The sequence below is a fragment of the Rhincodon typus genome, chromosome 35 (genome assembly GCF_021869965.1).
Source record: "Rhincodon typus isolate 14 chromosome 35, sRhiTyp1.1, whole genome shotgun sequence".
NCBI classification, from domain to species: Eukaryota; Metazoa; Chordata; class Chondrichthyes; order Orectolobiformes; family Rhincodontidae; genus Rhincodon; species Rhincodon typus.
Window position 1 is genome coordinate 20,510,983 of NC_063366.1, and position 13,220 is coordinate 20,524,202.

The following is a 13,220-nucleotide window of genomic DNA, read 5'->3' on the forward strand; positions in this document are numbered from 1 at the left end:
TCCAGGTGAAGCAGCGATTTACCTGCACTTCACTTAATCTAGTCTACTGCAATTGCTGTTCACTGTGTGGTCTCTTCTACACTGGGGAGATGAAACGCAGACTGGGTGAACGCTTTGCAGAACACATATGTTCTGTCTGCAAAAATGACCTTGAACTTCCAATTGCCTGCCACCTCAACACACCACCATGTTCCCTTGCCAATATGTCTGTCTCAGGTCTGCTCTAGTGTCGCAGTCAGCCTCAGCGCAAGCTCGAAGAATAGCATCTCATTTTTAGCTTCGGGACACTGCAGCCTCTAGGCATCAACATCAAGTTCAATAACTTTAGAGCCTCATTCCATCCTTCCATGTTTTTACCCATCCCATACCAGGTCCTGTTAAGACATGGATTGCTTTTAGTACAGTCACTTTTTCCCACATATTGCCAGGTCCATTATCACATTATCTCGATTGCTATCATACCACTCATCCATTTCCTCCTATCCTCAGCACCTGTTATCACTTATTCAGCTTTTCTTCTGTCCTGGCCTGCTATCTATAATCTCTTTGTTTACCTACCTCTTTCATATGTCTTGCTCTCTGGGCTCCAGCTCCACCAATCTGTGCACCTCCTACTTCCCCACTTCCAAGCCTGCCCCTGCACACCTCCCAACCACCGCCCCTCCCACCCCCCAAACTAAACTTTGTCTTCAGCGTAGATATTAGTTTTTCTGAACTGCTGTCAATTCTGCTGAAGAGTCATCAGACTGGAAGGGGTAATGATGCTTTCTTCCCATTGATTGTACCAGATCTGCTCAGTTGCTCCAGCAATTTCTGTTCTTTTTCCCAGTCTATCTAATTTCTCATCACAACCATAACTCTGCAGCCCAGGCAGTAAAATCTCCCCTGCACCCTCTCCAGTGTAATCACATCCCTGCTATAATGTGAATTCCAGAACTGCGCACAAAATTTTCTCATAGTCATTTGAATCTGGGGAATACAATTCCACAGACTAAATGGTCCTCTGGAAGAAAACATTTTTGCTCATCACTGCCTTAACGGCAAGACCTCGTTATCTCAAATAAAAGCAAAGCTTTGTGGTCAGTTAAATATTATTGTAATGTTTATGAACTTTAAAATGTCCTATTTTTAGCATTTTTTATATGGGGCCACTTTGAAGGTCCAGAAGCCATTGCCATCCAAACTTGCCTGGTGAATAATTTGATTATGGGTCATTCCTGTCTGGATTGTCCCTCTCTCATCTCTCCGAGTTTCTTCTGCCCTCCCCCCAACACGTTGCCCTGACAGATTGTGATCGAACCCTGGTTGCCTTCCAGAAAGTACAGGTCAGCTGCGATCAGACTGAGTGGTGTAGGGAGGCCATAACAGGCTTTGCGGCCTACTCCCCTTCCTGATGTCTCTGTGATTGCAGGTACAGGCCGCCAGCCCAGGATTGAGATGGAGGGCCAAACGGGGGATGGCATCAGACTGGGCTGCAGATCCGAAGGGTGGTACCCAGAGCCACCCATCCTGTGGACGGACGGAGACGGAGAGAACATAGCAGCCCAGCAGCAAACCACGTACCAGCCGGACACTCAGGAACTGCTCACGGTCAGCAGCTTCATCGAGATCCCCAAGCAGTCCACCAACAAGTACACTTGTATCATTAATAACATGATCCTGGAGGAGAAACAGGAGGCTCACATCCAGATCGCAGGTCGGTCATACTGGGAGAAGACCTTTACAGATACACAATAAACTGGGGGAAAGGACGTGAATCTGATTGTAGGGAAATATATAAAATCCTGAGGAAACTCTGTGATTGAAACTGGCTCCTTGCGATCCTGCTCAGAGACAACTGTCAAAAATAAGCCCCTTATGGCTATGGCTTGCCCTTCGTGGCAACTAAATGCATTTCGCTGGGATGGAGATTGGGGAAGATTGAGAGGCTGCGATGGAGGGAGGAGGAGAGGGTGTGATGGAGGGAGAAGGAGCAGGTTTGATGGAAGGAGAAGGAGAAGGTGTGGTGGAGGGAGCAGGACAGCATGTAATGCAAGACAACAAGGTGCAGGGCTGGATGAACACAACACAGCATGTAATGCAGACTGGAGGGAGGGAGTGAAAGAGATGGAAGTGGGGCAGGAGTGGGTTGGTTTGAGTTTGCAAAAAGGGAGTGAGGTGATGATCAGAGAGTGGGTGATGAGGGAGAGGGAGATAGTGGAATGGAGGTTGGAAGACTGAGGTGGCTAATGGAGGAAGAAGGGCTGATGGAGGGAGAGGGGTGATTGAACCTAGGTACATGGTGTGACGATAGGTTTGTGTTAACTCAAAAAACTGAATGGTTCATTTTCTCACTCTTCTCACTCTCCCCTTTCTCTCTTCTCTGCCACCTCTGTCTCCCTTTGTATCCTCTATTCTCACTCTCCCTCTTTTCTTTTCTCTCAATACTCTTTCTCTCTGCTCCTTTGCTCCATCTTCCCCTCCCTCTGCTCTTCCATCTCTCTTTCTCCCTCCTCCCCCTCTCCCTCTTCCCCACCACCCTCACCTCCTCGCTCTTGCTATTTCTCACTTCTCTCTCCCTCTCTCTCTCTCCCTCCTCTCCCTTCCTTTCTCCCCTCTCCCTCTCTCTCCATACAGATTCCTTCTTCCCCCATGTTTCCGGATGGCTGATAGCATTCTGGATCCTGTTTGCTCTGATTATTGCAGCAGTCACTCTTGCAGTGTGGTACCTTCGGAAATTACAGAATGAGATTCAAGGTGACAACCTTTGCACAAGCTCGAAGAACATTTTTCGAGAATTGACTATAAACAGAACCTTATTATTTGTTAACAGAAAATAAAACAGACAGACCTGGAAATACTCCGCACATCAGGCATAATCTGTGGAGAGAGACAGAGTTAGTGTTTCAGGGGGAATAAGAGTTTATTTTTTGTGAACTGTGTAATGAACAGTGTAATAAGAAACCGGTTCATTACAGTCTGACACTGACAGTATCTCCTAAAGTCATGGTGCCCATTGGATTCATTAATTTTTTTGTTTTTCTTTTCCAGGCCTCAGGAAATCTGAAGATAATCTCGGTAAGTGACGTTTCTTCAGTCGTGGGCCATGTGCTGATTTTACACTGATTTTTGCCGTTGAGAAATTTCACACTCTCACCCTGACCATTACAGTTTCTGTTCTGAGAGGAGCCAAACCTCTTCTATATATCACTAATCTCAACAGTCACCAGGAGGGTCGCTCTGTTTGTTTCTGCTGTAGTATTCTGTGAGTGTATCTCTTTCCTTCAGCCACCCCCTCCCCACTAGACTCTCTATCTCATTCTGATTCTTCCTCTTGTGATGGTACTGTGCCTTTAAGATAGATATGTTCTGTCCTGTCTCTTTTTGCAGTCTTGTTGTCACAGTGGTGCCATAATGTCTCCTTCACACAGGAAGTTGCTAAACTGCATTTGAGTTCTCCCTGGGTGTTTGTTTTGAAGAATGGATGGGATCAGGACTCACGTAGACCCAGGAAGTTTTTTAGTTTTGCTTTCATTTAATGAAATGGTTTTAGCAGGCTGCTGAGCTAAAGGCTTGAGTTCTCTGCTGCTAGAGTGACGTCTTAGACAGTGAGGCTTTCTCTTAGAAATCAAAAGAGACAGATTATTTCTTTCTTCTGGACTAGAAAGAGACTGCACCTGAGAATCAGAACTGTATTGCTGAATTGATTTTTTGCCAAAGCGTGTGTTTGTGGGATGCTATGTTGGAACAGTTGATGATTAGTGGCTAAATCATACATTGTCTTGTTAAGTATTTCAATAGAGCTAAAGTTATTCCAATTCTTTTTTTTGTTGTATTTTAACTGTGTTATAAGAAGAAAGTGTGTCTTGGTTAAAGCCTAGTAATGGACCAATCGAATCACATCTGGAATGCAGCACCTTTCACTCGCTGTAAAATAATTATAAAAGTTAGTGTCTCTTTACAATACTTTGAATAGGGGTGGGGAGTCTGGTCTGGTCTGGTCCATAACACTCTCTCTCAAATCTCTCTCCTTTCTCCCCTGTTTCTTTCCACTCTCACCTTCTCTCTTTCCCCCCTCCCTCTTCCTTCCATCTTTGCTCTCTCTCCCCAACTCTTTCCCCGCATCTCTGTCCTGCTCTCTCTCTTCTATCTCACCCCTTTCTTTCACCTCTCATTCCCACACTCTCCCCATTCTTTCTCCCCTCTCTTTCTTCCCCCTCCTCTCTTTCTCTTCCTCCTCCCCTGTCTCTCTTTCCCCTTCCTATCTCTCTTCGCCTTCACCCTCTTCTCCCTAACCTTTCTCTAACCTGTCTCTCTCATCTCTCTCATCCTCACACAATAGTCTCTCTCTCTCTACCCCCAAAGCACCCCCCTCCACCAACTCCCTCCACACCGTGCTCTTCTCAACATATCTTTCTTCCAATTCCAATTGTACAGATCCTCTCCTCCTCCTCCTCCTCCTCCTCTCCCCTCTCTGAACCTTCTTTTAAGACTCCTTTTATAGTCAGTGAGAGTAGGCAATGTGATTTGGCTGCTCTGGGAATGGGACACGGGTCAATGTAAGGGGTAAAGGGCTGCTGCTGATTTAATGTTTTCTTTTGACCTGTTACAGAATGTCAAAGGCTGCTGGATGTAACTGGTGAGTAACCCTTAGTAACCCAGAGCTAGATGTGACGGGAAGGGAAATCCAACGATGTGGAAATGTATCAGAGAGAAACATTTGTGAAACAGTAATACCGAGTCTAGTGATATAATGGATAACAAATAGATTGTTTGAGTCATTCAGCATGGAGATAGACCCTTCGGTCCAACACTTCCACGCCGACCAAGTCTCCCAAACCAAACTCGTCCCTTTTACCTGCATTTGGCCCATATCCCTCTAACCTTTCCCTATTGATGTAATTAGTCCAAGGCATCACAGAGTTGAAAGCAAGGCTTGAAATTATTTCTTCTTCATGGAATTTTTACAACGCTATTGAAAGAGTCCAGAAATGTTCTTCGGAAAGAAATTAAATAGTTACCTGGAACAGAAGAATATTGATGCATAGGTTGAAGGTTTTCATGCATAAATAATAGGAAAAATTTGCATTTCTGTAGCACCTTTCACATTCTGAGGATGTCCCAATACACTTTATCAAAAATGATGTACAGAACAAAATAAGAATTAAGAGCAAGAGTCGGCCACTTGGCTTGAGCTATTCCACTGTTCAGTCTGATCATGATGGATCTACTTCCCTGCACTATCTCCCGTAAAGACTCTACCATTTTATTTTCTGTAATTTGGATTGCTGAGGTAAAGAATTCAGAAGGTTCACAACATGCTGAGTGAAGAAATTTCTCCTCATCACAGACCTGAATGGTTTCAGAACTGCCAGTGAGTTGGAACTGAGAACCTGAAGTCGCAGAATACTGTCAATACAGTGTACAGGAGATAGCAAGAACTGCAGATGCTGGAGTCAGAGTCAATACAGTGTGGAGTTGGAGGAACACAGCAGGTCAGGCAGAATCAGAACAGTCTGTAAATTGGGATAATCAGTTTCTCTCCAGCGAATCTTCAAATTAGCACACACTCCTCCTCCCTGTAATTGAGCAAAAAAAAAACATTTTTTATCGGGGCAAGTGTTTGTGTTCCAGTTGTTTTCACAATCAATACTCTTCACAGTTCTACAATGAGCCAAGTAAACTAATATCTGCTGTATTTCAGTATATTCTGATTATTTCTAACCTTCTGACATTCTGATGTGAGGAATACAAACCTCACTGTAGCGGAGGAACAATGCATTCCTTACCACACAGTTTCGTCTACTTCAACACTCTCTGACTGGGCTCCCACATTCTAACTTGGAAACTTTAGGTCACCTGACACGCTGCTGCCTGTGTCTTCACTCACCCCAAGCCCCACTCACCTGCTTGCTGACCTACATTGTTAAACAATGTCTCCATTCTTAATTTCTTATCCAGGTTTTCCAGTCCCTTCATGTCCTTACCCTCACTACTCTGTAACTCCTCCAGACCCTCAACTCTCCAAGATGTCTATGCTCTTCTAATTCTGACCTCTTGCACACCCCAATTACAATTGCTCCTTCATTTGGAGATGCAGTGTCAGGTGACACAGTTCCAGGTCCCCCACCCCATCTCACTTTGCTCCTTCAAAACACTCCTTAAAAACCTACCTCTTTGAAAAAGCTTTTGGTCACCTGACCTAACATCTCAATGTGTAGCACAATTGTATTTTTATTCATAACATTTATATGAAGGATTTTGAGATTTTTAACAGAAAAACAGGCATTCCATAAATATGAGTTGCTGTTGTGTAATATAGATGCAGGTGAGAAATGCCAAACTGGATGCGTGAGAACATAACAAATAGGAGCAGGATTAGACCATATGTGGCCCATCAAGCCTACTTCACCATTTAATAACGTCATGGCTGATCTCTTCATGGATGCCGCTCCACTTACCTGCCCGATCACCATAACCCTTAATTCGTTTACTGTTTAAAAATCTATCTTTGCTTTAAAAACATTCAGCAAAGTAGCCTCAACTGCTTCATTCAGGAGGGAATTCCACAGATTTACAACCATTTGGGTGAAGAAGTTCCTCCTGAACTCAGTCCTAAATCTGCTCCCCCTTATTTTGAGCTATGCCTCCTACTTCTAGTTTCACCTTCCAGTCAAACAACTTCCCTGCTTCTGTCTTATCTATTCCCTTCAAAATGGATTGGTGTATAACCAAGTTTTTAAAAAAATTATCTTCTAAACTGCATTCCCCTTCAAAAACAACTTTCTGATCCAGTAATGTTTGGTTTCTCGGTGACATTTCTGGTATAATTAATGTTAGATTTGAATTGCCTTGTTCCCCATATGACAAATTTCACTCTTGTCTATTTTTCTCTTTAGAATGTGAGAAACTTCAGCAGAAGTTAGGTAAGACATTATTTCCAAAACTTTCTCACTCTGGGATTGGAATTTCATCTCATGTTCATCACTGGTTTCTTCACCAGCATGGTCCTGAAAATCTAAAGAAACCAGGAAGGATTGTCTTGAATTTGTTTCTGAAGCTTTCAGCCTGAAGGATGCTTTAAAAGAAAATGTCTTCATTCATTTTAGAAAACATTGGTATGAAAGCAAAATTCGTTAATGAAGTGAAGTCTGTTGAGTGAGATTTATTCATACCTTTCCAATTCTCTGTTTCCTTTTAGAACAATGGAGACCTCTGGTCCAGTCAGGTATGTTATGTGTGTGAACACAAAATGTAAAGGATCTTCACCTATCAGCTTTTGTGTCTTTTTTGATGTTTGCCCATGGTGATATTGGGCCAAATGGAACAGGAGGGTATGAAGATCAATGATACATTACTCTCTACCTTTACTTAATCCATGTGTATGTGTGTTTCTCTGGCACATTGTCAAGGTCTAGCCAGTAGCACCCAATTGTGGGTCACCCTCAAGTCCTTGGCTCAGTGCAAATCGCAATGTACTTTTATTGCTTTCCTATTTGAGAGTATTACAGATGATTAATTCTTTTTATGTTATCTTTGCAGAGTGGAACAGGATACAGAGCTATGCAGGTAAAATTCTCAGTGTAGCAGACTCTGGGTGTCTATATCTGTGCAGTAGCGCACGGGGAGGCTGTATGTCTACATCACCCCATTCTGGCTGATGGGGAAACTCTCCCACGCTTACCAACTGTTATTCACATATCAGAAGGATTTACAGATTGCTTATCAATTTATTTGGTGACGCTATGACAGAAATTCCATTGACACAAGTTGTGAAGTGGAACTTGAACCTGAAGTCTCTGGCCAAGAAACAGCGAGGCTACTCATTATATCACACCACCTCCTCATGGTTTTAAGACAATTTGACAGTTCTACAGAGATAGTAAGTCAAGGAGGTAGGGGTGAGAGGGAGGGTTGACCACATCAGACAGATGTTCACCTGCACATCTGCTAATGTGGTCTACTGCATCCGCTGCTCCCGATGTGGCCTTCTCTACATCAGTGAGACCAAGCAGAGGCTCGGAGACTGCTTTGTAGAGCACCTGTGCTCTGTTCGTGACAAACAACAACACCTTCCAGTCGCGAACCACTTCAACTCCCCATCCCACTCCCTGGATGACATGTCCACCTTGGGCCTCCTCCAGTGTCACAATGATGCCCACCCGGAAATTGGAGGAGCAGCACCTCATATTCCGCCTTGGAAGCCTACAACCCAATGGTCTCAATGTGGACTTTTCTAGTTTCAAAATCTCCCCACCCCCGGCCTCATCCCGTGACCAGCCCTCCCTCTCATCCCCACCTCCATGACCTGACACAACCTGTCCATCTTCTCTCCCACCTATTTGCTCCTCCCACCTCACTGACCAATCCCCACCTCTGCCTACCTACACTCACCTATCACCATCCTACCTACGTTCCCCAGCCCCACCCCTCCTCTCTCTAATTATTTCAGAGCTCCCTTCCCCCTCCTGCATTTCTGAAGAAGGGTCCTGACCAGAAAAGTCAGCTTTCCTGCTCCTCTGATGCTGCCTGGCCTGCTGTGTTGACAGCTCTATAGTCACTTTTGCTGACATCACATCTTTATTCCACTGATTTTCTTTTAAATTATTTCTCAGACTATGCTGGTGGAATTGGAATTTACTTTCTCTGGGCTTTGAGTTCATCAACATGGGGAAGCAATGCACAAACAATTAATCTAGGGAACGATGTAATGATCTGGGGACCAGTGTTCAAATCCCTCCATGGTAGATCATTGAATTTGGAGTCAGTTAAAAATCTGGAACTAAGAATGTAATAATGACCATGAAGCTGATGCCGATTGTCAGGAAAAAAAGCCATCTGGTTCACTGCTGCCCTTGAAGGAAGGAAACTGCCATCTTTACCTTGTGTGTGGCCTAGATGTGACTCCAGACTCACAGCAATGTGGTTGACTCTTAACTGCCACCTGGGCAATGAGGGACAGGCAATAAATTCTGGCCTGGCCAGTCACACCCTCATTCCATGAATTAATGTAAAAAGAATCACTACTGACTTGTAAAAAGTGACACATTTTATAAAGCATTGGAGGAAGGTGCTAATCTCTTCAGCTATCTCTGGCATGGAGATGCAGCAAGAACTGTCAATCTTTGTTCTCATATCCTGGTTATTCAGGGAGATGCCATGAAAATGCAGCAAGGAATATTTACCCCTCTCATCCTGCACTCCACCAAACTGCTCCCTGCACTTGCTTCTCTCTTTAAAGCACTGAAACTCCCTCTCCCCTACCCACTCTTTCTTCCACCCATCCCCATTCTCCCGACTCCCACACTTCCTTCTCCCTCCCCTTCCTGACCTCATACCCCACTGCCCCTTCTTGTCTCTCTCGCCCCCTCCCTGTTTTCCTTGAATTGAATTGAATTGGCCCTATTGTCACCTACTCAAATGAGTAAAGTGAAAAGTCTAAGGTAACATTTCGGGTCGATTCAGTTCTGAGCAGGACCCGAAATGTGAACTCTGACTTCTCTCCACAGATGCTGCCAGACCACCTGAGCTTTTCCAGCAATTTCTGTTTATAACAGTGAAAAGTGTATACGTTGTCACTTACAGTACCATCTTAGATGCAATCCTAACTTACAGAACAGAGGAATGAAGAAAAGTTACATTACAGCTATACAAAGTATAACCATAGGTCAGAAAAACAAGAAGCAAAGTTAATAAGACAAATATCCCAGTCAGTCCCTAAAGTCTCTCAGCAGCAGACCAGCGCTGGGGTTGCCTCCACCTAGTGTGACCACCTGCTGACCCTGTTCTCGCACCGGGCCACTACAGTCCCTACTCCTTCATTCCCCTTGGTTCCCCTCTCCCTCCCTCCCTCTCACTGACGGTGTCATTTGATCTCTCCCCCAGCTCCAGCCTCTCTGACTCTGGATCCGAACACAGCGCATCCCCGGCTCATCCTGTCTGAGGACCGGACCAGTGTGAGCCTCGGAGACACAAAACAGCCGCTCTCTGACTCCCCGGAGAGATTTGATTCCTGTCCCTGTGTCCTGGGATCAGAGGGATTCACATCAGGGAGACATTACTGGGAGGTGGAGGTGGGGGAGAAGACTCTGTGGATTCTGGGAGTGGCCCGGGAGTCTGTGAAGAGGAAAGGGTGGATCAACGCGGTGGAGGAGACCGGATTCTGGATTGTGGGGCTGAGGCCCCGAAAAGGTTATTTTGCCTCCATCTCCCTCTCATGGACCGCCCTCTTCCCGAGTGTGAATCCCCGGGAGATCGGGGTTTTCCTGGACTATGAGGGTGGACAGGTGTCATTTTACAATGCGGACACCATGTCCCATCTCCACACTTTCACCCACACTTTCACTGAGAGGATCTTTCCCTTCTTCAATCCGGGATGGAACAACGACAGAAAAAACTCCGCCCCGCTGACAATCTGCGGGATTAAAGGGCACTGATAGATCCATCCCATAATTTCACCCGGTTCCCCCTGCCTCCTGCCAGCTGTAAACTGCTGGGTGTCGGTCTCAGTCACAGGGGGAGAGAGAGGCCAAGTTAACATTCCGGGAATAAACCATGTATCGGAACTGGGAACTGAAAGATCAGCAAGGAGCTCTGTAGGGCTGGGGGACAGAAGGAGGGAGAGTGAAATAAACAAATAGAAGCTCAATTGTCAAGAGCAACTTGCTGGGTAGAATGAGCTGTGAGCTGCAGGGACCCGGGGACCTTCTGTCTGTAATGTTGCTCCACAGTCGGGAGGTGGCGTTATATCTTTATTCTAACAAAAAAAATCGAAGATTCACTGGAACAAATGCAAAATTTCTTAAAAATAAATAAATCCAAGAAACAATAAGTAAACTTCCTGTTTGTTTTATTTGCAAATTTCTCCAGAGTTTGTATCCTTGCACCTGCTATTCCAAACTCACCTGGATTATTTGAAGAATCTCTAGTTGGGGCCACTGGAGTGTTAGTTGCCTGGAAATGATCGCAAATTTTCTCTGGAACTTCAGTCATTACCATGTCGAGATGTTCATGAGGTGGCCAGCGGGAAGGTCTGCCTATTTCAACATTTGAGGCTTTAGAGAGACTTGGATGAGGTTATTCGGCTGGCTCCAATCCAATGCCTGTGTCCCTGCATCCCTGCAATTTCTTTGCTCATCCAATTTAAATTAAAAGTTAGGTGTCAGAAGATTGTAATGTTGTAATTTTGTAAATTTCTAGATGTTTCAGTTTGTTCAAAAAAGAAGTGGCAATGTAAATCGAGCAGCAACAGCCCAGTGTAATCAACCTCAGTCTTGGGAACTTTTAAGAATAACCTTTGACAGATTAGACAAATGTTGTTTAATTAAGGAAAGCCAGTATGGGTTTATTAGAAGCAAATCACATTTAACTAAATAGATTGAGCTTTCTAATGAAGACTCAGTTAGGATCGAGATGGGAACGTATTTCTGGACTTGAAAAGGAATTTGACAAATTGTCACCTTAAAGAATTAGAAAGTAGAAGCCTATGGAATGAAATGACTGTGACAATATAAAAATGATTTCTTCATTGTTTTGGCAAAGGATCACTCGACCCAAAATATTAACTCTGTTACTCTCCCAACAGCTGCTGACAGACCTGTTGAGCTTTTCCAGCAATCTCTGTATTTGTTTAGGGATTCCAGCCTCTACAGTTCTTTTTTCTTTGAAGGTGAACTCATCTGGTGACAGTGAATGAGCATTTTTCAGAAAAGCATCAGTTTGGCAGTGATGTTTCCTGTGGTAAGTTCCAAGAGCAGTGATTTTCTGGTATATACTAATGACTTGAGAGTGGGTATACAGCCCTGAATTTTGAATGATACAGATGCCATCAAAGTCAGCATTGTTTAAGCAGCTAAGTGCTCAATGGTAGATATCTAGAGGGCAGCGACTTGCTCATGGAATGAACTGACATGTTACAAGTGTAATTTATGTGAAGTGGTACATATTGGTTTTAAGCTCTTTATCTTTGTGTCCCGTCATCAATGATTTGCACACATGTTCATACAAACCTCTCTGTTCCTCCACTTGCTTTAGAATTTACCCTTTTGTTTGTATTGTTCATACTGCCCTTCTTTTTAAATTGAATAAATGCACCAAAGGAACAAAACTATTAAAAAATTCCATAAAACATTGCTTGACCTCCACTGGAGAACTTTATCCAATTCTGGGCATGGCTCTTTGAGAAGGATGTGAATGGTGCATTGAATAGTTTTGAGAATGCAACACTTTGTTTGGAAGATAGATTGGAGAGGTAAGTTATTCTCCTGAAGATAAAGAAAATTTTGAGCAGGTTTACAGGATTTGATCAAAACTATCAGGTGTCTTGAAAGAATGGAGAAAGAATGATGCTGTTTGTTTTGACAGAATTATCCATAACAAGAACAGATGGGCTTGAAGTGATTGGCAAATTAATCAAAGGATTAATTGAAGGATGTGGAAACTTTGGAGACAGTGCAGAGAAGGTTCACCAGAATGTTGCCCGGTCTCGAGGGCATTGGCAATGAGGAAAAGTTAAAAAGATTAGGATTGTTTTCATTGGAAAGATGGTGGTTGAGCGGAGACCTGATAGAGGTCTATAAAATTATGAGAGGTATAGATAGGGTGGATAGTCAAGAGGCTTTTTCCCAGGGTTGAAGTTTCAATCACAAGAGGGCAGAGGTTCAAGGTGGAGAGGGAAAGTTTTAAGGGAGATGTGCGAGGAAAGTTTTTCATGCAGAGAGTAGTAGGAGCCTGGAATGCACCGCCAGAGGAGGTGGTGGAAGCAGGCACATTGGTGACATTGAACAGGCATCTGGATGGTTACATGAATAGGGAGGGGATAGAGGGATATGGACCAATAAGGGCAGAAGGTTTGCTTTTTAGTTTAGCCAGGGCATGACAATTGGCACAGGCTTCGGGAGGGCCGAAGGGCCTGTTCCTGCAACGTACCTGTCTTTTGCTCTATTTTGTTCTTTGTAAAACATTTATTTATGTGAGCCACTGGGATCTGGAATCCACTACCTGAGAATTTGGTGGAAGGTGATCTAATCAGGGCTGTCTATCTAGAACATAGAACATAGAACATTGAACAGTACAGCACAGTACAGGCCCTTCGGCCCACGATGTTGTGTCGAACTTTTACCCTAATCCTAAGGTGTATCTAACCTCCACCCCTACCTTATACTAACATCCATATGTCTATCTAATAGCCGCTTAAATGTCCCTAATGAGGCCGACTCCACTACACTCTCCGGCAATGCATT

The 13,220-nt window shown here is 44.1% G+C and overlaps 1 protein-coding gene across 1 annotated transcript in view; it reads left to right on the forward strand.

Annotated features, from left to right (window-relative positions):
- The window catches only part of LOC109919029, a 63,583-nt gene that overhangs the window by 7,391 nt on the left and 42,972 nt on the right, over positions 1-13,220 (forward strand). Inside the window, exons 4-11 of the mRNA XM_048616671.1 lie at positions 1,412-1,696; positions 2,617-2,736; positions 3,031-3,057; positions 4,592-4,618; positions 6,879-6,905; positions 7,181-7,207; positions 7,522-7,548; positions 9,865-10,408. Coding sequence (XP_048472628.1) covers positions 1,412-1,696; positions 2,617-2,736; positions 3,031-3,057; positions 4,592-4,618; positions 6,879-6,905; positions 7,181-7,207; positions 7,522-7,548; positions 9,865-10,408 — 1,084 coding nt within the window. The remainder of the gene's footprint in view (positions 1-1,411; positions 1,697-2,616; positions 2,737-3,030; positions 3,058-4,591; positions 4,619-6,878; positions 6,906-7,180; positions 7,208-7,521; positions 7,549-9,864; positions 10,409-13,220) is intronic.